Here is a 27917-nt window from a genome sequence, read left to right on the forward strand (position 1 = left end):
GATTACATTTTAGGGTATCTGAGGAGTAAATAGAAATGTATTTGGACTTGCTGACACAAAGTTTAGGGGTAGATTTTTGGATTCCTTTCTCTGCTGTTGAACGAGTGGATTACTCAAATCGATGGCGCCAACTAAACAGACTTTTTGGGATATAAAGAAGGATTTTATCTAACAAATGACACTACATGTTATAGCTGGGACCCTTTGGATGACAAATCAGAGAAAGATTTTCAAAAAGTAAGTGAATATTTAATCGTTATTTGTGAATGTATGAAACCTGTGCCCGTGGAAAAATATTTTGATGTGTGGCGCCATCCTCAAACAATCACATGGCATGTTTTCACTTTAATAGCTACTGTAAATCGGACAGTGCTGTTAGATTAACAAGACTTTAAGCTTTCAGCCAATATAAGACATTTATAAGTACATAAATGTTTAAAATCCATAATATTTACGATTATACATTTGAATTGCGCGCCCTCCAGTTTCACCGGAAGTTGTCCAGTTACAATAGTCATTTACAACATTAACAATGTCTACTGTATTTCTGATCCATTTCACGTTATTTTAATGGACAAAAAAATGCTTTTCTTCATAAAAACAAAGACATTTCCAAGTGACCCCAAACTTTTGAATGGTAGTGTGTATGTAATTGTACAGTATTTACACCATGAAGCAAGATACAACTTGCAAGAGGGCAGTTTTAATAAGAAGAAGAATGAGGCAGTCATTCCTAACTGTATAAGTAGATATAAAGAAAAACAATGACACAGGAGTGAGATAGTGAATAGCAAGAGATTACATAGATCTCCATCTTTAATCCAAATCTGAATCATCAGCACACAGCAGCGAGTCAGTCATCTTTGTTTTAGCTGAAATAACACACTGCTATTTGACAGATTCCAAAAACAGTTTGGTGCAATGAAACCAGATGAATAAAAAGCTTTTCTGAAAAGCACCGTTCTGAATGAGCAAATTTGTAGAAGTGCTTAAATGTTATGTGATGATGATGCTGCATAAAAAAATGATATACCCATGCAAAATTCACCATGAAATGTACAGATATCTTTATTGCAGAGAAGATAGGACGAGGAATAATTTTAATGTTAATAAATAAATGATCTTCATTTTGTAGTCTATCCATTGATCCCTGTATTTATTGTTTGCAGTAATAACTGCTGTTTTCATATGATGTCTTAGATATGATGTATTTGTTGTTCTCTGGTCTGTAGCCTAATCATCATTATCTACAGCAATATTTCAGAACTGCAAAACTCGTAAATTAATGATTATTCAGAGTTTGTTAATGTTTGGCGTGGCATAAGGAGTTTCAGGTATCTCTTTAAATCATATTGCCACAAAAAAAATAGAAATGAGTAAAATGGAAATCATACCAAAAAACGCAGGAGAAAATACATTAAAGATAAAATAATCTTTGTGCATCCTGAAATTGTCCCGAAAAATATCTGTTCTCACCTTGGATTGCGTTGTTATAAAGCCTTGCATGTTTAACATAGCTCATAATATCAGTTCTTCAATTATTACAAATGTGCACCTCTAAACAAACTCCTGGAAAGATCCTCATAGTTCAGCATGTTCTGTCTGTTGTTGTTTCAGGGCAAACCACTGCTCCAGTAGGATAAATCCACTTGGGAGGAATCATGATGAGCCTAGCATGGCAATAGTCGTTACAATATCACAGTAGCTTGACTGCAGTGCGAGACATGGTCTTGTCTGTACATGTCCTTCCCTGGGCTGGGTATTGAAATCCAGTTCCTCAATGGTGTTGACAGAATCACTTGAAAGAACTGGCCAGATTAAAAAATAAAACACGATACCCAGTTTTAGTCTTTTCTTCCAGCCCTTCCACGTTCAGTCTTATACCGTTGTCACCCTCATCACCACTTCCCGGTTGGCCGTGGAGCCAAAGCGTGGGTTGTGCGGCCGTAGCTGGCTGAGGATGTGCAGGATGGTGTAGCCACAGTGGTGGTCCAGAATAGTCCTGAACCTCCGGTTCCGTCTCCCACTGCTGCCACTACCCAGGCCATGGGAGTTACTTCGTGAGCCCCGACCCCCACCCTTACTGCTACTCAGCGGGTCCCCCAAGTCATTGGCTTTTATATAGTTCAATACTTTCCACTGCTGATTGACAGCCTGCCATCGCTTGAATATTCGGTACACAGATGAGCCCTCGTGGATTATAAGGCCTGGGAAGAGAGAGAGTTTTTTTTTTTACAGATATGGGAAAGGCAAGATATCTAATGATTTTAAAGGCTTTTGCATGACATACTTCCAGCAACTAATATGTAAGAATCAGCCAAATACTATAGCACTAGTATATATAACTGGCATTTGGCATAACCACACAGTGTAGATACAAAGCTAGTACCATCTGTTTTCAGGTTGGCAATGCACCATTTCACACAAAACAAATCTATCTACAAAGATTTACGTGTGTGTGCGTGTCTGTGCGTGTGCATGCATGCCTACCTGCCTGAGTGCATGTGTGTGCATGCCTTCCTGCCTGCATGCCTGCGTGCATCTTTGTGCATGCCTACCTGCCTGCCTGCCTACGTGCATGTGTGTGTATTCATGGGCCTGTGTATGAGAATTTGTGTGACTATGCCAACGGTCCAGTTTCACATGATTCATCCCCCTCACCGATGCACACGATGTCCATGAAGCCGTACATGCCGTAGCAGATCTGGAAGAGCAGGTCCTGACGCTGCCACTTGGCCGAGGGGCTGAGGGACGACCAGATGAGCCAGGAGATGCTGGCGATGAGGAACAGGGAGCCCAGGATGATGGCAGCAATCTGGACCTTCTCAATCACCGTCAGGGAGATGGCCTGCCACTGAACAGAACAGCCACAAGGGCCAAGACAGGGACAGTAAGAAAGGGACAATATGGTGAAGTCCAGTCCTCACACCATCATTGTGAGTGCCCACGATTTGTTCTAGCAAAGTGAGTAACTGTAATGCCTAGACTGGTGCACCTGAGCAGAGCACTGCATACTCCTGATTGCGGTATTGTGCATTGTTTAAATCGATGCATTAGCAGAAAACTGTGAGATAAGATCTGTGGCTACTAGAAAAAATATTAATTAATTTGAGATGAGAGTAGACCTTGTGCACAATGAAAATACGACTGGAGTGGATGAGACAGACCCCTAGCCCCTACCCCTTAGACACTTGTGTAGATCTGAAAGGATAGATGTGAGCAATATGGCGAATATCTTGCAGTTGGCAAGGTGTAGCTACTACCGTATTGTACCGCATGAAGTACCTAGGAGATAGGGTCTGATTCTGGCCAGAGCGTAAGTCCCAGAGAATGAAGGGTTGGACAGGCTGAGGAAAGGTACCTGCAGTGGGTTCTTGGTGCTGATGGCCAGAACATGGTACTTGAAGTAGCACAGCTCACAGCTCCAGGAGCCTCTCTCACTGATCCAGCGGATGAGGCAGGGCTGGTGGGTGCAGCGCACAGATCCCTTACAGCGACACGGGCTCAGCAGCTCTCCCTGCAGGAGACAGAGGAGTAGAAACAGAATTACTAGAACAGATATTCCTATTCAAGTCAATGTTCTGACGTGGCATAACATACCATAAGTTATTTCTGAATTCAAAATATTTTGAAAAAACAAACAATATTGGATTATGGATAGCCTTCAATGTCTCTCCGAAGCTACTGGTTTGGTGTATGTCTGTCTGGCACACTCAGGAAGAGGATGATGAGTGGGTTCACACAGGTTGTGGGACCTTAACTCAACATCACAATCCTCCCACTTAATGTAGACTTTGAAACTGTCGGAAAGCAACTATGAGTGACCTATTCATTATTAAATAGAGGATCTTCCTTCTCTTCCACGATTTCCACCTTAGTAAATGTTGGCTAACTTCCTTCTTAAAAAGTAAGTGCTGAAAACGTCCGTATTGTAGCTAAATGCCGAGGTTATTTCGTTACTCCTCATCAATGCTAAAATGATTAATGTCTAGGAATCATTAGTGCTAAAATTATGCCTGTGAAGGAATCATTAGTGGTAAAATGATTGATGTCTAGGAATCATTAAGCTAAAATTATGCATGTCTAGGAATCATTAGTGCTAAAATTATGAATGTGTAGGAATCATTAGTGCTGAAATTATGAATGTCTTGGAATCATTAGTGCTAAAATTATGAATGTCTAGGAATCATTAGTGCTGAAATTATGAATGTCTTGGAATCATTAGTGCTAAAATTATGAATGTCTAGGAATCATTAGAAGTCAAATAATTAATGTCTAGGAATCATTAGTGCTGAAATTATGAATGTCTTGGAATCAGTAGTGCTAAAATTATGAATGTCTAGGAATCATTAGTTCTCAAATGATTCATGTCTAGGAATCATTATTGCTAAATGTTTCATGTCTAGGAATCATTAGTGCTAAAATGATTAATATCTAGGAATCATTAGTAGATCAATGCATGCACCCATCTTGATTGTGGCCTGTTGGCCAGAACGAGCCTATTAGGACCCAGCAACATTGACAGGGGTGCACAGAGATTTGAAGTGCAGGCAGGTGAATGGGAGGTGAGCCATTCAAACCCTACTGTTCACATAGAACGTGTCTAGGACACATAGGACTCTGGTCAAAATTATTGCACTATGTAGGGAATAGGTTTCCATTTGGGATGCAGAGACAGACTCTCAGTGAACTCAATCAATACAGGCCCTACTGCAGCACCTACGGCAAACATTGCCCTTTCAACAGACTGACTCTTGAGGAATAGGGAGAATGTTGAGCATTGTAGAAACATCTAAACAGTTATGTATGTGCCTATTTACACACATCTAAAAGGGCTGAAGTTAAAGTCCCAGTGCAGCCAAAATTCTGTTTTCCCTGTTTATCCTGTTTTATATTATATTGTACAACAGCTGATAAAACTAACACTGTAAACGTGTGAACAAATTTGATCAGTGTTGTTTCATGATTGTTGAAAATACAATATACACAGGACCTTGTAATCAGCAGGTTTACAGGACCAATAACAAAAAGAGTTCCTAGGGAATCAGCTCGTCTCCACGCCTTATCCAATAAGAATAGCTGCTGCCTCTGCAAAAGCTAGTGGGAGTTTTCAGTTTTCAGTTTCAACCTCCACACTCAAGACCACTCAGTCCTACCAAATTGTTAGCTTGAGAAATATTTTTGAGTTGCTAAAATGTTTTGCTCATTTTAATGGAAATCTATTACAGTAAGGTAGTTCATTATTACCCAGAAATGATTTGATTTTGAAATCAATTGGCTGGATTGGGCTTTAAAAGAGTAGCCTAGTCATTCCTCTGAATGCATTCTCCTATTAATTGCTAGCAGCATCTACAACAAACATCCCATCTGGTGAGATGGGAAGGAAGTCAGGCTGCATCCAGAGGCTTCTCCCCCTTTGCATACTCCCCATCATGGATTTAAAATCATTACAATAGTGGAATATTAGAAACTACCCTCACTAATTAAGTTGGTTGGTTGGTTGTCTTGCATTTTAACATTTTAGTCAAATAGCAGACACTCTTATCCAGAGCATAAATGTTCATTTGTACTGGTCCCCCGTGGGAATCAAACCCCCAACCCTGTCATTTCAAATGGCATGCTCTACCAACTAAGCCACACTGGACCGACAACTTGCACAACAAACTTAATTCGTTTTGATTACTTTACACATGTATTTTGGGATCCACCCCTGTAAACGTAATATGCCTGACGATGTGTGAGTGGTTATTTGTTTATGTGGATTTCCCACTAGCCTTTGCAGAGGCAGCAGCTATTCTTCTTGGATGAGGCGTGGAGACGGGCTAATTTCATACAAGCACTATTTTGTCCACTTTCCCTCGCCTCAACACCTCTCCTTGATTACCTTTGACATTTTTCAAAAGGAGACGAGAGAGGACGGTAGGAGTTGACCAAATTAAATTGAGATAAGGCCATAGTCCCTGATGACTCATGAAAATTATATTTAATAGTGCAATATTAGAAACTACACTCACCGCAGAAATAATTACATCCCAAATCCTTTTCTTTATTTCCAATCTCAAATGGAGCACAGTGGCTCATTTAACCCATGTTTATTCCTCCCTAAGTAACCAGGAACCCTGTTTCTAGACAGGGGGACGACAATTAGACAAATCAATATTTTCCAGTTTTAAATGCTCAGTGATGTCAAAAAGTGATTTTCCTGTGTGATGTATATATTTCCACACTAGGAGGTTGGAATAATACTGTGAAATTGTGAAAATTATGATAATGTCCTTTTAGTCTAAGAGCTCTTGAAAAGACCACCTGAAATGTCAGTACATGTGGAATTGTTTCATACACATTAAACACATGGCTTCTATGTGTTTGATACCTTTCAATTTGCTCCGTTCCAGCCATTATTATGAGCCATCCTCTGCTCAGCAGCCACAACTGTCCCAGACAGTCCAAGCTACATTTTTGACCATTTTAATGGAAAGAAAATCACAGTAAGGTACTTCATTGTTACCCAGAAATAATTTGATATTGAGAAAAAAACAGCTGTATTGGACCTTCAACATTGAATTCCCCCCGTCTCGCATGTTAAAAACGTGTTATTATAGGATACATTCATTGACTAAACACATACCGATTTGAGTGTCGGGAGAGGAGCTACTTGCCCGTCAGTCATGAACGTTATATTAAACGAGCTGAAATGATAAAGAGGATATAATAACTGGTCTGACATTATAAAGACATTATAATAACTGGTCTGACATTATAAAGACATTATAATAACTGGTCTGACATTATAAAGACATTATAATAACTGGTCTGACATTATAAAGACATTATAATAACTGGTCTGACATTATAAAGACATTATAATAACTGGTCTGACATTATAAAGACATTATAATAACTGGTCTGACATATAAAGACATTATAATAACTGGTCTGACATTATAAAGACATTATAATAACTGGTCTGACATTATAAAGACATTATAATAACTGGTCTGACATTATAAAGACATTATAATAACTGGTCTGACATTATAAAGACATTATAATAACTGGTCTGACATTATAAAGACATTATAATAACTGGTCTGACATTATAAAGACATTATAATAACTGGTCTGACATTATAAAGACATTATAATAACTGGTCTGACATTATAAAGACATTATAATAACTGGTCTGACATTATAAAGACATTATAATAACTGGTCTGACATTATAAAGACATTATAATAACTGGTCTGACATTATAAAGACATTATAATAACTGGTCTGACATTATAAAGACATTATAATAACTGGTCTGACATTATAAAGACATTATAATAACTGGTCTGACATTATAAAGACATTATAATAACTGGTCTGACATTATAAAGACATTATAATAACTGGTCTGACATTATAAAGACATTATAATAACTGGTCTGACATTATAAAGACATTATAATAACTGGTCTGACATTATAAAGACATTATAATAACTGGTCTGACATTATAAAGACATTATAATAACTGGTCTGACATTATAAAGACATTATAGTAACTGGTCTGACATTATAAAGACATTATAATAACTGGTCTGACATTATAAAGACATTATAATAACTGGTCTGACATTATAAAGACATTATAATAACTGGTCTGACATTATAAAGACATTATAATAACTGGTCTGACATTATAAAGACATTATAATAACTGGTCTGACATTATAAAGACATTATAATAACTGGTCTGACATTATAAAGACATTATAATAACTGGTCTGACATTATAAAGACATTATAATAACTGGTCTGATATTATAAAAACATTATAATAACTGGTCTGATATTATAAAGAAATAATAACTGGTCTGACATTATAAAGACATTATAATAACTGGTCTGACATTATAAAGACATTATAATAACTGGTCTGACATTATAAAGACATTATAATAACTGGTCTGACATTATAAAGACATTATAATAACTGGTCTGACATTATAAAGACATTATAGTAACTGGTCTGACATTATAAAGACATTATAATAACTGGTCTGACATTATAAAGACATTATAATAACTGGTCTGACATTATAAAGAAATAATAACTGGTCTGACATTATAAAGACATTATAGTAACTGGTCTGACATTATAAAGAAATAATAACTGGTCTGACATTATAAAGACATTATAATAACTGGTCTGACATTATAAAGAAATAATAACTGGTCTGACATTATAAAGACATTCTAGTAACTGGTCTGACATTATAAAGAAATAATAACTGGGCTGACATTATAAAAACATTATAGTAACTGGTCTGACATTATAAAGAAATAATAACTGGTCTGACATTATAAAGAAATAATAACTGGTCTGACATTATAAAGACATTATAATAACTGGTCTGACATTATAAAGAAATAATAACTGGTCTGACATTATAAACACATTATAATAACTGGTCTGACATTATAAAGACATTATAATAACTGGGCTGACATTATAAAGAAGTTATAATAACTGGTCTGACATTATAAAGAAGTTAAAATAACTGGGCTTACATTATAAAGAAGTTATAATAACTGGGCTAACATTATAAAGAAGTTAAAATAACTGGGCTGACATTATAAAAAAAGTTATAATAACTGGGCTAACATTATAAAGAAGTTATAATAACTGGGCAGACATTATAAAAAAAGTTATAATAACTGGGCTGACATTATAAAGAAGTTATAATAACTGGGCTGACATTATAAATGACTTATAATAACTGGGCTGACATTATAAATGACTTATAATAACTGGGCTGACATTATAAAGAAGTTATAATAACTAGGCTGACATTATAAATAACTTATAATAACTGGACTGACATTATAAAGAAGTTAAAATAAACGGGCTGACATTATAAAGAAGTTAAATTAAATGGGCTGACATTTAAACAAAGTTATAATAACTGGGCTGACATTATAAAGAATTTATAATAACTGGGCTGACATTATAAAGAAGTTAAAATAAACGGGCTGACATTTAAACAAAGTTATAATAACTGGGCTGACATTATAAAGAAGTTATAATAACTGGGCTGACATTATAAAGAAGTTAAAATAAACGGGCTGACATTTAAACAAAGTTATAATAACTGGGCTGACATTATAAAGAAGTTATAATAACTGGGCTGACATTATAAAGAAGTTATAATAACTGGGCAGATATTATTTAAAAAAGTTATAATAACTGGGATGACATTATAAAGAAGTTAGAATAACTGGACTTACATTATAATGAAGTTAAAATAAACGGGCTGACATTTAAACAAAGTTATAATAACTGGGCTGACATTATAAAGAAGTTATAATAACTGGGCTGACATTATAAAGAAGTTATAATAACTGGGCAGATATTATTTAAAAAAGTTATAATAACTGGGCTGACATTAAAAATAAGTTATAAGAACTGGGCTGACATTATAAAACATTATAATACCTGGGCTGACATTATAAAGAAGTTATAATTACTGGGCTGACATTATAAAGAAGTTATAATTACTGGGCTGACATTATAAAAACATTATAATAACTGGGCTGACATTATAAAGAAGTTATAAGAACTGGGCTGACATTATCAAAACATTATAATAACTGGGCTGACATTATAAAGAAGTTATAATAACTGGGCTAACATTATAAAAACATTATAATAACTGGGATGACATTATAAAAACATTATATTAACTGGGCTGACATTATAAAGAAGTTATAATAACTGGGCTGACATTATAAAGAAGTTATAATAACTGGGCTGACATTATAAAGAAGTTATAATAACTGGGCTAACATTATAAAAACATTATAATAACTGGGATGACAGTATAAAGAAGTTATAATAACTGGGCTGACATTATAAAGAAGTTATAATAACTGGGCTGACATTATAAAAACATTATAATAACTGGGCTGACATTATAAAGAAGTTATAATAACTGGGCTGACATTATAAAGAAGTTATAATAACTGGGCAGACATTATAAAAAAAAGTTATAATAACTGGGATGACATTATAAAGAAGTTATAATAACTGGGCTGACATTATAAATAACTTATAATAACTGGGCTGACATTATACAGAAGTTATAAGAACTGGGCTGACATTATAAAAAAATTATAATGACTGGGCTGACATTATAAAGAAGTTATAATAACTGGGCTGACATTATAAGTAACTTATAATAACTGGACATACATTATAAAGAAGTTATAATAACTGGGCTGACATTATAAATAACTTATAATAACTGGACTTACATTATAATGAAGTTAAAATAAACGGGCTGACATTTAAACAAAGTTATAATAACTGGGCTGACATTATAAAGAAGTTATAATAACTGGGCTGACATTATAAAGAAGTTATAATAACTGGGCTGACATTATAAAAACATTATAATAACTGGGCTGACATTATAAAGAAGTTATAATAACTGGGCTGACAATATAAAAACATTATAATAACTGGACATACATTATAAAGAAGTTATAATAACTGGGCTGACATTATAAATAACTTATAATAACTGGACTTACATTATAATGAAGTTAAAATAAACGGGCTGACATTTAAACAAAGTTATAATAACTGGGCTGACATTATAAAGAAGTTATAATAACTGGGCTGACATTATAAAGAAGTTATAATAACTGGGCAGATATTATTTAAAAAAAGTTACAATAATTGGGATGACATTATAAAGAAGTTAGAATAACTGGGCTGACATTATAAAGAAGTTATAATAACTGGGCTGACATTATAAAAACATTATTATAACTGGGCTGACATTATAAAGAAGTTATAATAACTGGGCTGACATTATAAATGACTTATAATAACTGGGCTGACATGATAAATAACTTATAATAACTGGGCTGACATTATATAGAAGTTATAATAACTGGGCTGATTTTATTTAAAAATTATAATGACTGGGCTGATATTATAAAGAAGTTATAATAACTTGGCTGACATTATAAAGAAGTTATAATAACTGGGCTGACATTAAAAATAAGTTATAAGAACTGGGCTGACATTATAAAACATTATAATACCTGGGCTGACATTATAAAGAAGTTATAATTACTGGGCTGACATTATAAAGAAGTTATAATTACTGGGCTGACATTATAAAAACATTATAATAACTGGGCTGACATTATAAAGAAGTTATAAGAACTGGGCTGACATTATCAAAACATTATAATAACTGGGCTGACATTATAAAGAAGTTATAATAACTGGGCTAACATTATAAAAACATTATAATAACTGGGATGACATTATAAAAACATTATATTAACTGGGCTGACATTATAAAGAAGTTATAATAACTGGGCTAACATTATAAAAACATTATAATAACTGGGATGACATTATAAAAACATTATATTAACTGGGCTGACATTATAAAGAAGTTATAATAACTGGGCTGACATTATAAAGAAGTTATAGTAACTGGGCTGACATTATAAAAACATTATAATAACTGGGCTGACATTATACAGAAGTTATAATAACTGGGCTGACATTATAAAGAAGTTATAGTAACTGGGCTGACATTATAAAAACATTATAATAACTGGGCTGACATTATAAAGAAGTTATAATAACTGGGCTGACAATATAAAAACATTATAATACCTGGGCTGACATTATAAAAACATTATAATAACTGGGCTGACAATATAAAAACATTATAATACCTGGGCTGACATTATAAAAACATTATAATAACTGGGCTGACATTATACAGAAGTTATAATAACTGGGCTAACATTATTTAAAAAAATATAATGACGGGGCTGACATTATAAAGAAGTTATAATAACTGGGCTGACATTATAAAGAAGTTATAATAACTGGGCTGACATTATAAAGAAGTTATAATAACTGGGCTGACATTATAAAAAAAAATATAATGACGGGGCTGACATTATAAAGAATTTCTAATAACTGGGCTGACATTATAAGGAAGTTATAATAACTGGGCTAACATTATAAAGAAGTTATAATAACTGGGCTGACATTATAAAAACATTATAATAACTGGGCTGACATTATACAGAAGTTATAATAACTGGGCTGACATTATAAAAAATATATAATGACGGGGCTGACATTATATAGAAGTTATAATTACTGGGCTGACATTAAAAATAAAGAACTGGACTGACATTATAAAACATTATAATACCTGGGCTGACATTATAAAGAAGTTATAATAACTGGGCTGACATTATAAAGAAGTTATAATAACTGGGCTGACATTATAAAGAAGTTATAATAACTGGGCTGACATTATAAAGAAGTTAAAATAAACGGGCTGACATTTACAAAAAGTTATAATAACTGGGCTGACATTATAAAGAAGTTATAATAACTGGGCTGACATTATAAAACCATTATAATAACTGGGATGACATTATAAAGAAGTTATAATAACTGGGCTGACATTATAAAGAAGTTATAATAACTGGGCTGACACTATAAAAACATTATAATAACTGGGCTGACATAATAAAGAAGTTATAATAACTGGGCTGACATTATCAAAACATTATAATAACTGGGCTGACATTATAAAGAAGTTCTAATAACTGGGCTGACATTATAAATAACTTATAATGACTGGGCTGACATTATAAAAAACATTATAATAACTGGGCTGACATTATAAAAAACATTATAATAACTGGGCTGACATTATAAATAACTTATAATAACTGGGCTGACATTATACAGAAGTTATAAGAACTGGGTAGACATTATAATTTTTTAATAATGACTGGGCTGACATTATAAAGAAGTTATAATAACTGGGCTGACATTATAAATAACTTATAATGACTGGGCTGACATTATAAAAAACATTATAATAACTTGGCTGACATTATAAATAACTTATAATAACTGGGCTGACATTATACAGAAGTTATAAGAACTGGGTTGACATTATAAAAAAAATTATAATGACTGGGCTGACATTATAAAGAAGTTATAATAACTGGGCTGACATTATAATTCACTTATAATAACTGGACTTACATTATAAAGAAGTTAAAATAAACGGGCTGACATTTTTAAAAAGTTATAATAACTGGGCTGACATTATAAAGAAGTTATAATAACTGGGCTGACATTATAAAGAAGTTATAATAACTGGGCTGACATTATAAAAACATTATAATAACTGGGCTGACATTATAAAAACATTATAATAACTGGGCTGACATTATAAAGAAGTTATAATAACTGGGCTGACATTATAAAAACATTATAATAACTGGGCTGACATTATAAAGAAGTTATAATAACTGGGCTGACAATATAAAAACATTATAATAACTGGACATACATTATAAAGAAGTTATAATAACTGGGCTGACATTATAAATAACTTATAATAACTGGACTTACATTATAATGAAGTTAAAATAAACGGGCTGACATTTAAACAAAGTTATAATAACTGGGCTGACATTATAAAGAAGTTATAATAACTGGGCTGACATTATAAAGAAGTTATAATAACTGGGCAGATATTATTTAAAAAAAGTTACAATAATTGGGATGACATTATAAAGAAGTTAGAATAACTGGGCTGACATTATAAAGAAGTTATAATAACTGGGCTGACATTATAAAAACATTATTATAACTGGGCTGACATTATAAAGAAGTTATAATAACTGGGCTGACATTATAAATGACTTATAATAACTGGGCTGACATGATAAATAACTTATAATAACTGGGCTGACATTATATAGAAGTTATAATAACTGGGCTGATTTTATTTAAAAATTATAATGACTGGGCTGATATTATAAAGAAGTTATAATAACTTGGCTGACATTATAAAGAAGTTATAATAACTGGGCTGACATTAAAAATAAGTTATAAGAACTGGGCTGACATTTTAAAACATTATAATACCTGGGCTGACATTATAAAGAAGTTATAATTACTGGGCTGACATTATAAAGAAGTTATAATTACTGGGCTGACATTATAAAAACATTATAATAACTGGGCTGACATTATAAAGAAGTTATAAGAACTGGGCTGACATTATCAAAACATTATAATAACTGGGCTGACATTATAAAGAAGTTATAATAACTGGGCTAACATTATAAAAACATTATAATAACTGGGATGACATTATAAAAACATTATATTAACTGGGCTGACATTATAAAGAAGTTATAATAACTGGGCTAACATTATAAAAACATTATAATAACTGGGATGACATTATAAAAACATTATATTAACTGGGCTGACATTATAAAGAAGTTATAATAACTGGGCTGACATTATAAAGAAGTTATAGTAACTGGGCTGACATTATAAAAACATTATAATAACTGGGCTGACATTATACAGAAGTTATAATAACTGGGCTGACATTATAAAGAAGTTATAGTAACTGGGCTGACATTATAAAAACATTATAATAACTGGGCTGACATTATAAAGAAGTTATAATAACTGGGCTGACAATATAAAAACATTATAATACCTGGGCTGACATTATAAAAACATTATAATAACTGGGCTGACAATATAAAAACATTATAATACCTGGGCTGACATTATAAAAACATTATAATAACTGGGCTGACATTATACAGAAGTTATAATAACTGGGCTAACATTATTTAAAAAAATATAATGACGGGGCTGACATTATAAAGAAGTTATAATAACTGGGCTGACATTATAAAGAAGTTATAATAACTGGGCTGACATTATAAAGAAGTTATAATAACTGGGCTGACATTATAAAAAAAAATATAATGACGGGGCTGACATTATAAAGAATTTCTGGGCTGAATTATAAAGTTATAATAACTGGGCTAACATTATAAAGAAGTTATAATAACTGGGCTGACATTATAAAAACATTATAATAACTGGGCTGACATTATAAAAACATTATAATAACTGGGCTGACATTATACAGAAGTTATAATAACTGGGCTGACATTATAAAAAATATATAATGACGGGGCTGACATTATATAGAAGTTATAATTACTGGGCTGACATTAAAAATAAAGAACTGGACTGACATTATAAAACATTATAATACCTGGGCTGACATTATAAAGAAGTTATAATAACTGGGCTGACATTATAAAGAAGTTATAATAACTGGGCTGACATTATAAAGAAGTTATAATAACTGGGCTGACATTATAAAGAAGTTAAAATAAACGGGCTGACATTTACAAAAAGTTATAATAACTGGGCTGACATTATAAAGAAGTTATAATAACTGGGCTGACATTATAAAACCATTATAATAACTGGGATGACATTATAAAGAAGTTATAATAACTGGGCTGACATTATAAAGAAGTTATAATAACTGGGCTGACACTATAAAAACATTATAATAACTGGGCTGACATAATAAAGAAGTTATAATAACTGGGCTGACATTATCAAAACATTATAATAACTGGGCTGACATTATAAAGAAGTTCTAATAACTGGGCTGACATTATAAATAACTTATAATGACTGGGCTGACATTATAAAAAACATTATAATAACTGGGCTGACATTATAAAAAACATTATAATAACTGGGCTGACATTATAAATAACTTATAATAACTGGGCTGACATTATACAGAAGTTATAAGAACTGGGTAGACATTATAATTTTTTTAATAATGACTGGGCTGACATTATAAAGAAGTTATAATAACTGGGCTGACATTATAAATAACTTATAATGACTGGGCTGACATTATAAAAAACATTATAATAACTTGGCTGACATTATAAATAACTTATAATAACTGGGCTGACATTATACAGAAGTTATAAGAACTGGGTTGACATTATAAAAAAAATTATAATGACTGGGCTGACATTATAAAGAAGTTATAATAACTGGGCTGACATTATAATTCACTTATAATAACTGGACTTACATTATAAAGAAGTTAAAATAAACGGGCTGACATTTTTAAAAAGTTATAATAACTGGGCTGACATTATAAAGAAGTTATAATAACTGGGCTGACATTATAAAGAAGTTATAATAACTGGGCTGACATTATAAAAACATTATAATAACTGGGCTGACATTATAAAAACATTATAATAACTGGGCTGACATTATAAAGAAGTTATAATAACTGGGCTGACATTATAAAAACATTATAATAACTGGGCTGACATTATAAAGAAGTTATAATAACTGGGCTGACATTATAAAGAAGTTAAAATAACTGGGCTGACATTTAAAAAAAGTTATAATAACTGGGCTGGCATTATAAATAACTTATAATAACTGGACTTACATTATAAAGAAGTTAAAATAAACGGGCTGAAATTTAAACAAAGTTATAATAACTGGGCTGACATTATAAAGAAGTTATAAAAACTGGACTGACATTATAAAAACATTATAATAACTGGGCTGACATTATAAAAACATTATAATAACTGGGCTGACATTATAAAGAAGTTATAATAACTGGGCTGACATTATAAAAACATTATAATAACTGGGCTGACATTATAAAGAAGTTATAATAACTGGGCTGACATTATAAAGAAGTTATAAGAACTGGGCTGACATTATAAAGAAGTTATAATAACTGGGCTGACATTATAAAGAAGTTATAATAACTGGGCTGACATTATAAAGAAGTTATAATAACTGGGCTGACATTATAAAGAAGTTATAAGAACTGGGCTGACATTATAAAGAAGTTATAAGAACTGGGCTGGCATTATAAAGAAGTTAAAATAAATGGGCTGACATTTAAAAAAAGTTATAATAACTGGGCTGGCATTATAAATAACTTATAATAACTGGACTTACATTATAAAGAAGTTAAAATAAACGGGCTGACATTTAAACAAAGTTATAATAACTGGGCTGACATTATAAAGAAGTTATAATAACTGGGCTGACATTATAAAGCAGTTATAATAACTGGGCAGATATTATAAAAAAAGTTATAATAACTGGGATGACATTATAAAGAAGTTATAATAACTGGGCTGACATTATAAATACCTTATAATAACTGGGCTGACATTATACAGAAGTTATAAGAACTGGGCTGATATTATAAAGAGGTTATTGTAACGGGGCTGACATTATAAAGAAGTTATAATAACTGGGCTGACTTTATAAAGACATTATAATAACTGGGCTGACATTATAAAAACATTATAATAACTGGGCTGACATTATAAAGAAGTTATAATAACTGGGCTGACATTATAAAAACATTATAATAACTGGGCTGACATTATAAAGAAGTTATAATAACTGGGCTGACATTATAAAGAAGTTATAAGAACTGGGCTGACATTGTAAAGAAGTTATAATAACTGGGCTGACATTATAAAGAAGTTATAATAACTGGGCTGACATTATAAAGAAGTTATAATAACTGGGCTGACATTATAAAGAAGTTATAAGAACTGGGCTGACATTATAAAGAAGTTATAAGAACTGGGCTGGCATTATAAAGAAGTTAAAATAAATGGGTTGACATTTAAAAAAAGTTATAATAACTGGGCTGGCATTATAAATAACTTATAATAACTGGACTTACATTATAAAGAAGTTAAAATAAACGGGCTGACATTTAAACAAAGTTATAATAACTGGGCTGACATTATAAAGAAGTTATAATAACTGGGCTGACATTATAAAGCAGTTATAATAACTGGGCAGATATTATAAAAAAAAGTTATAATAACTGGGATGACATTATAAAGAAGTTATAATAACTGGGCTGACATTATAAATACCTTATAATAACTGGGCTGACATTATACAGAAGTTATAAGAACTGGGCTGATATTATAAAGAGGTTATTGTAACGGGGCTGACATTATAAAGAAGTTATAATAACTGGGCTGACTTTATAAAGACATTATAATAATTGGGCTGACATTATAAAGAAGTTATAATAACTGGACTGACATTATAAAGAAGTTATAATAACTGGGCTGACATTATAAAGAAGTTATAATAAATGGGCTGACATTTTAAAGGCGTAATAATAACTGGGCTGACTTTATAAAGACATTATAATGACTGGGCTGACATTATAAAAAACATTATAATAACTGGGCTGACATTATAAATAACTTATAATAACTGGGCTGATATTATACAGAAGTTATAAGAACTGGGTTGACATTATAAAAAAAAATATAATGACTGGGCTGACATTATAAAGAAGTTATAATAACTGGGCTGACATTATAAATAACTTATAATGACTGGGCTGACATTATAAAAAACATTATAATAACTGGGCTGACATTATAAATAACTTATAATAACTGGGCTGACATTATAAATAACTTATAATAACTGGGCTGACATTATACAGAAGTTATAAGAACTGGGTTGACATTATTAAAAAAATTATAATGACTGGGCTGACATTATAAAGAAGTTATAATAACTGGGCTGACATTATAATTAACTTATAATAACTGGACTTACATTATAAAGAAGTTAAAATAAACGGGCTGACATTTAAAAAAAGTTATAATAACTGGGCTGACATTATAAAGAAGTTATAATAACTGGGCTGACATTATAAAGAAGTTATAATAACTGGGCTGACATTATAAAAACATTATAATAACTGGGCTGACATTATAAAAACATTATAATAACTGGGCTGACATTATAAATAACTTATAATAACTGGGCTGACATTATAAAAACATTATAATAACTGGGCTGACATTATAAAGAAGTTATAATAACTGGGCTGACATTATAAAGAAGTTAAAATAACTGGGCTGACATTTAAAAAAAGTTATAATAACTGGGCTGGCATTATAAATAACTTATAATAACTGGACTTACATTATAAAGAAGTTAAAATAAACGGGCTGAAATTTAAACAAAGTTATAATAACTGGGCTGACATTATAAAGAAGTTATAATAACTGGACTGACATTATAAATAAGTTACAATAACTGGGCTGACATTTAAAAAAAGTTATAATAACTGGGCTGACATTATAAATAAGTTACAATAACTGGGCTGACATTATAAAGACATTATAATAATTGGGCTGACATTATTAAGACATTATAATAACTGGGCTAACATTATAAAGACATTCTAATAACTGGGCTGACATTATAAAGACGTTATAATAACTGGGCTGACATTATAAAGAAGTTATTATAACTGAGCTGATATTATAAAAACATAATAATAACTGGGCTGACATTATAAATAAGTTATAATAACTGGGCTGTCATTATAAAGATATTAAAATAACTAGGCTGACATTATAAAAACGTTATAATAACTGGGCTGACATTATAAAGAAGTTATTATAACTGGGTTGACATTATAAAAATGTTATTATAACTGGGTTGACATTATAAAAACATTGTAATAACTGGGCTAACATTATAAAGACATTCTAATAACTGAGCTGACATTATAAAGAAGTTATAATAACTGGGCTGACATGATAAAGAAGTTATAAGAACTGGGCTGACATAAAAATACATAAAAATAACTGGGCTGACATTATGTTGAAGTTATAAGAACTGGGCTGACATGATAAAGAAGTTATAATAACTGGGCTGACATTATAAAGAAGTTATAATAACTGGACTGACATTATAAAGAAGTTATAATAACTGGGCTGACATTATAAAGAAGTTATAAGAACTGGGCTGACATTATAAAGAAGTTATAAGAACTGGACTGACATTATGTTGAAGTTATAAGAACTGGGCTGACATTATAAAGACATTAAAATAATATCAGCAGAATATGAGGAACTGAATAAAACTTAAACAATCACTTGTTGTACAGTAAAACGTCACTCCAGGTAAAAGTAATCCAGTATGCCGAACTACCCATCCATCCATCCATCCATCCATCCATCCATCCATCCATCCATCCATCCATCCATCCATCCATCCATCCATCCATCCATCCATCCATCCTCCCACCCACCCACACACCCAACCCATCCATCCTCCCATCCTCCCACCCACACACCCAACCCATCCATCCATCCATCCATCCATCCATCCATCCATCCATCCATCCATCCATCCATCCATCCATCCATCCATCCATCCTCCCACCCACACACCCAACCCATCCATCCATCCATCCATCCATCCATCCATCCATCCATCCATCCATCCTCCCTCCCACCCACCCACACACCCAACCCATCCATCCATCCTCCCACCCACCCACACACCCAACCCATCCATCCATCTATCCTCCCACCCAGCCACACACCTAGCCCATCCATCCTCCCTCCCTCCCACCCACCCACCCACCCACCCACCCCCACCCACCCACCCACCCACCCACCCACCCACCCACACACCCAACCCATCCATCCATCCTCCCACCCACCCACACACCCAACCCATCCATCCTCCCACCCACCCACCCACACACCCAACCCATCCATCCATCCTCCCACCCACCCACACACCCAACCCATCCATCCATCCATCCTCCCACCCACCCATCCACACACCCAACCCAACCCATCCATCCATCCATCCTCCCACCCACCCATCCACACACCCAACCCATCCATCCATCCATCCACCCATCATCCATCCTCCCACCCACACACCCAACCCATCCATCCAGGCACCCATCCATCCATCCATACTCCCTCCCACCCACACACCCAACCCATCCATCCAGGCACCCATCCATCCATCCATCCATCCATCCTCCCACCCACCCACCCACACACCCAACCCATCCATCCAGGCACCTATCCAGTTTGGATCAAATGCTGCCAGGCTTTGCCCAGAGCCTTACATTTGGCTTCTATTCAAAATATAAGACTCTGACACAGCCAATACTGAAGCGAGCTGTGTACACCAGTGAGTCAAGTGGAATGGTTGGTGGTGGTGCACACATAGAAACAGAATTACTAGAACAGGCATAGCTCCTCAGACCACAGAACTATAATATATTTCTATGCCTCATACCCCTTCACCCATCACCCATATTGACTTGAATGGGAATTTCTATGAGAGAATGGTATTCATTGACTACAGCTCAGCGTTCAACACCATAGTGCCCTCAAAGTTCAATACTAAGCTAAGGACCCTGGGACTAAACACCTCCCTCTGCAACTGGGTCCTGGACTTCCTGACGGGTCGCCGCCAGTTATTATAATGTCTTAATAATGCCAACACATCCGCCACGTTGATCCTCAAGAAGGGGAGTCCCTCATGGGTATGTGCTCAGCCCCATTCACTCATGACTGCACGGCCAGGCACAACTCCAACACCATCATTAAGTTTGCCAATGACACAACAGTGGTAGGCCTGATCACCGACAACAACGAAACAGTCTATAGTGAGGAGGTCAGAGACCTGGCCGTGTGGTGCCAGGACAACAACCTCCCTCTCAACGTGATCAAGACAAAGGAGATGATTGTGGACTACAGGAAAAGAAGGATCAAGCACGCCCCCATTCTCATCGGCAGGGCTGTAGTGGAGCAGGTTGAGAGCTTCAAGTTCCTTGGTGTCCACATCACCAACAAACTAATATGGTCCAAACACACCAAGACAGTCGTGAAGAGGGCACGACAAAACCTATTCCCCCTCAGGAGGCTGAAAAGATTTGGCATGGGTCCTCAGATCCTCAAAAGTTTTTACAGCTACACCATCGAGACCATCGAGACTGGTTGCATCACTTCCTGGTATGACAACTGCTCGGCCTCCGACCGCAAGTTACTACAGAGGGTAGTGCGTACGGCCCAGTACATCACTGGGGCTAAGCTTCCTCCTATCCAGGACCTCTATACCAGGTGGTTTCAGAGGAAGGCTCTAAAAATTGTCAAAGACTCCAGCCACTCTAGTCATAGACTGTTCTCTCTGCTACCATATAGCAAGTGGTACCGGAGCACCATGTCTAGGTCCAAGAGGCTTCTAAACAGCTTCTGACCCCAAGCCATAAGGCTCCTGAACATCTAATCAAATGGCTACCCAGACTATCTGACAGGGACATGACTCTGTCCCCTGTTGTGACCACTTAAATAATGAAATAACAATTAAATGACACAGTTGCTGGGTCTAAGATAATAGGTCATCACTGTAAAAAAAAAATGATCTAGTTGTTTCAACTAATTATTATTAAGTAACTGGTTCCACATCCTTTTTTAATGTTTACTCAACTTCGGTTACCTGAACAACAACAAAAATAGTTGGCCCAATCTCTAACTTGAGAAAATGTAGGCAAAAATTAAACTTAAAATTAGCTCATCTTGTCTCATTCACCTAGAAATTATTATTTGGGCATCTTACTGTCACGCCTTGGTCTTAGTATTTTGTGTTTTCTTTAATTATTTGTTCAGGCCAGGGTGTGACATGGGTTTATTGTATTGTCGTATTGTTTTTTTTATAGGCATTGGGATTGTGGTTGATTAGGGGTGTGTCTAGTATAGGCTTGGCTGCCTGAGGCGATTCTCAATCAGAGTCAGGTGATTCTTGTTGTCTCTGATGGGGACCGTATTTAGGTAGCCTTGGTTTCACTTTGTATTTCGTGGGTAATTGTTCCTGTCTCTGTGTAGTTTCACCAGATAGGCTGTAATTAGGTTTTCACGTTCCGTTTGTTGTTTTGCATTTGTATAAGTTATTTCATGTATTGCTCTTCATTTATTAAAGACATGAGTAACCACCACGCTGCATTTCGGTCCGACTCTCTTTCGACAAACGAAGAACGCCGTTACACTTACTAAAAAAATGCAGTGGAACACACAGTGCTTACACACACAGTGCTTTTAACATACTCCTTCCTAATATGGAGTTTGCTCTCAGAAAAGCCTCAATTCATCTGATCATGGACTTTTCAGTGATCCTTCAAGTAATCATTCAATCGAAGTGGTAGAAAGCGGTTCTGAAAGAGAGGTTAATATCATGTCAATTTAAAGAAGATTGATGCTACTTTTAAATCACTTTTAAATGTTTTCTGAATATGTTTGTTTGCCTGTGCTTCATAGTCTATTCACTGAAGGCCTGATTAACTAGCCTGAGAACCAGACAAGGTGGTACAACTGGCCAGAGCCAGGTAACAGATAAATGTGTCTTGAATACTTAAAGATGTTTTTTTCTCAATATCAAATCATTCTTGGGTAACAATATAGTTCTTACTGTGATTGTTTTCAATTAAAATGGTGAAAATAAACAAAAACAGCTTCTTAGCAAAGAGCAATTTCTCAATCAAGAATTTTGCTATAGGACTGTCTGGGAGGGGTCTGAGTGGGGAAGGGTTAATAGAAAATGTGCTGTTATTGGCAGAGAGGTTTGGAACTCTCTTTCGTATTGGTCCATTAAGTAATTCATTGACTGGTGATGTTAACAGGCAGGCCCACATGTCATCCCACCAAAACAGACTGAAATTTCAAGCAGTCTTTTCAAACAGCTCTTACACTAAAAGAGCATGAACATAAGTGTGGAAATAAACTGAGTGTATAAAACATTAGGAACATCTTCCTAATATTGAATTCACCTGGTCAGTCTGTCATGTAAAGAGCAGGTGTTCTTACTGTTTTGTACCCTCAGTGTATATATAAATCACTGGGCTTTTAAGGTTCAATTACAGGTGTAAAAAAACCGGCCTGTTCTTTTCTATGGTTTCTCATTTCTGCAACATCCCATTGAATTTACAGATGCAATAAATTAGCACCTACTGTATATTGTATTAACACTATGACAAACATCAAATCTTATAAAGTGATTAAGTCGTGATTTCCATCTGTGCTCCAGTGGCACGTACACCATATATAATTATCTCAAGACCATGATTATCCAGCTCAGCCAGGCTGTACTGGTTATGCACATCTGTTGTGTCAAGTTTTGGCTGAGGACCAAAGATTCGTTCATTGTTCTGCATGCCTATACTTTCCTTGGCTTATAGGCCCACAAACAAGCCTGCGTGCCAGTCTTCTTATGCTCTTCTGCCATTCGTTACAAGTTCATTGCCAGGCCAATTATTATTCAAGTTTACACGTGGACCGTGACATCAGTCATGCAATAATCCACAATGAGTACTACAATACAAATAATAGTTGTCAGTATTTTCTCAACCAAATCAATTTGTCAACACAGAACACGCCAACTCGCAACTGGTCAAAATATAGCCAGGGCATTTAGGTTTAACTATAGGCCTATAGGTGCACTAACATTCAGCACCATGGACAGCATAGGGCTATTGCCTATGGTTCAATTGAACATTGTTGTGTTGTGGCGCGAAAAGCAGGACAACGTGAAGGAGCGTGTATCTATCTCGGACAGTACCTGTTCTGGGCCCTGGAAGCAGATACGACAGCGCAGGCTGCTTGCGGTGCTGGTGAGCGACACGGTGTCCATGCCCACTTGCAGTTTGGGGTCCTTCTCCTCAAAGCCCAGGCTCCGAGGTCGAGGTTCCGTCCCGTAATACTCCTCCTCGTCATCCCGGGAGGAGCAGTCCACAAAGGGAGGCCAGCCGCAGCCGCCCATCCCTAGACCCCGCATGCTGGACGGTCTATCTGCGTCGGATCTGTCGGGCTGTCTCGAATCGTCTCGCATAAAAACCAGCACTTTCAGTTCGTTGAAAAACATTCGGATCCGATATTTGAACATTTTTGGCTACATTAATTCTTCGGAAGGGAATGAAACCTATTTGACAATAATGTGGTCTCAATCAAATATAAAATATGCCGTTGATTTAGAAATGTTATTATTGTTAAAAATAATATTATTGTGGTTATTGGTATTATTAATTTTGGTATTATTCTTTTTAGCCAATTATTTTACTACATAAACTATGACAAATGTTCACCAATACATCTTCTGAATAACATTACCGATGAGCTTAACAAACTTGTAGGTTAGGCCTCTACCCTACTGTAAATGTGCTGTCAAATGGTAAGACATAAATGACCACGTCTTGGTTGTTGTCTCTGATGGCATGTGTGTCTAAAACAATGCGGATGGGAGATTTTTTCTCTTGAGAAGCTCGAGACACTCTCAATATTCATTACCGAACAACTCTGCGAATGCAGTCTAGTGAGATGTTTCTTCCACCCCTATCACCACAATTGCGTGACAGGCCTATAGTACAATGTCAGAGTCCATTGCTTGCACTATCGTTCTAAATTCCACACATCGTCAAATGCATTGCACTTGGGGTTTGCAGCAAAAATCCATGTTTTGCTACCCAAAGCAGAAGACAGACAGAGTAAGACTAGCGGAAGAGAGAGCAACATAGAGCCATAATAAAATGTAGAACGGGGTGACGTAGAGCCATAATAGAATGTAGAGCGAGGTGTGAAAAACATTCCATTACCAGTCACACAGTCATATCTGAGACTGTTGTCAAGAATCATAATCCAAAAGGGGTGCCGAAAGACGATGTAATGGAAGTTAGGTGAAGGCGTGTGGTTATGTCGTCTTTTTATTGTTCTTAAGTAGCATCCCAGCGGTCAGATCATGACCATTCTTTTATATTCTATTCCTCGGTAATGTTTCGGATTGATCCATCAAGAATGATCCACCCCATTGCACCCGACGTCCACACAGAGTGGATCCAATTTACAATCCAGTGCATTTGCATGTTAAGTAGCTGTAAATGCAGCCACCCAAAACAGCGATACATCTCATCTTCATGCGATATCCATCAGCATTTCTCTTCTGTGTCTTTTATCTTTGCGTTGAAAATATGGTGCACCGAAATTTCAGAATAACAGACCAGAATTCAAAACAACAGTTGCTGCAATCTTTTAATTACAGACGCATAGATAGAGATGTCTACACGTCCGAGAGGGCAATTACAGCAGTAATGCCGTTGATATGGTAGGCTAGCCTCTCAGATGGTGACGATGAGGATGATAGCCTACTGCTCGATTTCGCTGCCTGATTTCTCCTCGAAATGGTCGACTTTGATAATGAATCAACGCAGGACATATACTTCCGGAATTAATTCTAGCCTTCTAGAATGAAAAACTGTATGACACTTCCCATTTTCTACTCTACAGTCATTAGTCTGTTTCCTCTGTATGATATGGATGCACCCTCTCTGTATCCCTGTAGTTAGGGATGCGTGACGCTATCGTGACAGGAGACGCTGTCGCTGTCCAAGGTGCTGATCTCGCCTAGTGACGTATACAGTCACAGTGCCACATGGACTACTACACGCCCGGGAAATATAAAGGGCGATGCCTGTCTGAGCGTTTCTTTCTTTCTTTCTTTCTTCTTTCTTTGTCATATTACTGCACTGTCGGAAACTAGAAGCACAAGAATTTCACTACATTCGCATTAACATCTGCTAACCATGTGTATGTGACAAATACAATTAGATTTGATTTGATTTGAGATTAATAGTGTCATGGTGACGGAAAAACTACTGAGAAAGCCACACACACACACACACACACACACACACACACACACACACACACACACACACACACACACACACACACACACACACACACACACACACACACACACACACACACACACACACACACACACACACACACACACACACTCAATTATTGGTGGTTGTTTGACCACTGGCCGGCCCCTACATTAAACATTCTGAACCCATAGCAATGCCCTGCCACCCTGCACTTGTTCATTTTTCGACATGGAGCCTGTCTTGTGAGGCAGTGCCATGGGTAGGCTACTATGTGAAGTCTCCATAAATGGTGGCGGAAGCTGATACTGTATTGGAACTATGTTAGGTATTTATGATATGTGGATGTTTATTTTACATACCATTATTACCATAATTCTCATTGCCTCTCACAGATCATATTAACTCTGGTCCAGGTAGTTCCTCTATGCTCACTAAAGCCCTGGACCAGAGATAAGATCATATTTGCTTTCTGTATTCCTACACAAAAACCCCTTACAGTAATTTGAGATCGTTTCAGTGACTCACAAATACCCTGCCCCACCCCGACTCATCACCTGCCCCCATCTGATCACTTAATGTACCATTCCTACCAATGGCTCTATGGGATGTGATTCATACTGTAATATAATGATGGGATCACAAGATATCCTTCCTCTCTCCCATACTGCCAAGCATAGCTGGCCTGTCTTTAATGAGCCCTGTAACAATCACCCACCACCATCGCCATGGAGGAAGAATGATCACTACAGGATATCGTCTCCCATACTGCCAGTACCAGGCGTATCAGGGCAAAGCCCTCTTTAGGAGCATCCTGTCTCGTACATTAACACAGTGCTAGGCTGGTTAGTGCAAGCTATCCTCCCTCCCATAGTGCCAGATGTAGCAGAGCAGCCCTCTTCTCTTTATGAGCACTAACAACATCCACCCACCCACCCACCAACGTACCCAGTTGGTCTGTTACATTATTGATAGGCTTGTTGAGCTGTTTGTCTCCTCTTACTGAACCGATGACAATGATTTCCTCTCCTGTTGGTCCTGGCTGCATCGTGACTGAGAGGAGTCTACATCTACATCCAGACACATCGTTGTTATCTCTTGTCTCATGGTCGCATGGTTTCATCTATAGAAATAGTGTGAATTACATTCTTATCATTCTATTTCTATGGTTTTAACACCATTCTTCCTTCTGTTATTTGAAGAGCTCAGTATAATAGAGAAATATCAGTTACTTTTATGTGGGTATTGATGTATATTATAATAATTGACAAATAAACGGCCATGTAATCAGATCTATAATATAATCTATAATTTTAACATAGGATGCATATGATATTCATTACTTCAAGCTTTGCAAAGGCATTGTACAGCACACAACACAGCCACATAAAATGGTTGACTACAGTATATTCAGTCATTTCCACATAATGCAAAATGTGTGTTTTATCTCT

General features: G+C 35.3%; 1 protein-coding gene across 1 annotated transcript; it reads right to left on the minus strand.

Annotated features, from left to right (window-relative positions):
• Nucleotides 1-776: 776 nt before the first annotated feature.
• On the minus strand, nucleotides 777-26095 carry LOC124023038 (E3 ubiquitin-protein ligase MARCHF9-like). Its single transcript, XM_046337627.1, has 4 exons — nucleotides 24366-26095; nucleotides 3362-3517; nucleotides 2662-2854; nucleotides 777-2207 (listed from the first exon to the last, which is right to left on the minus strand). Exons 1-4 carry the CDS (start codon nucleotides 24687-24689, stop codon nucleotides 1879-1881), a joined length of 1002 nt encoding a protein of 333 aa, XP_046193583.1. The 5' UTR covers nucleotides 24690-26095; the 3' UTR covers nucleotides 777-1878.
• Nucleotides 26096-27917: the final 1822 nt, after the last annotated feature.

The sequence above is a fragment of the Oncorhynchus gorbuscha genome, linkage group LG03 (genome assembly GCF_021184085.1).
Source record: "Oncorhynchus gorbuscha isolate QuinsamMale2020 ecotype Even-year linkage group LG03, OgorEven_v1.0, whole genome shotgun sequence".
Classification (NCBI taxonomy): domain Eukaryota; kingdom Metazoa; phylum Chordata; class Actinopteri; order Salmoniformes; family Salmonidae; genus Oncorhynchus; species Oncorhynchus gorbuscha.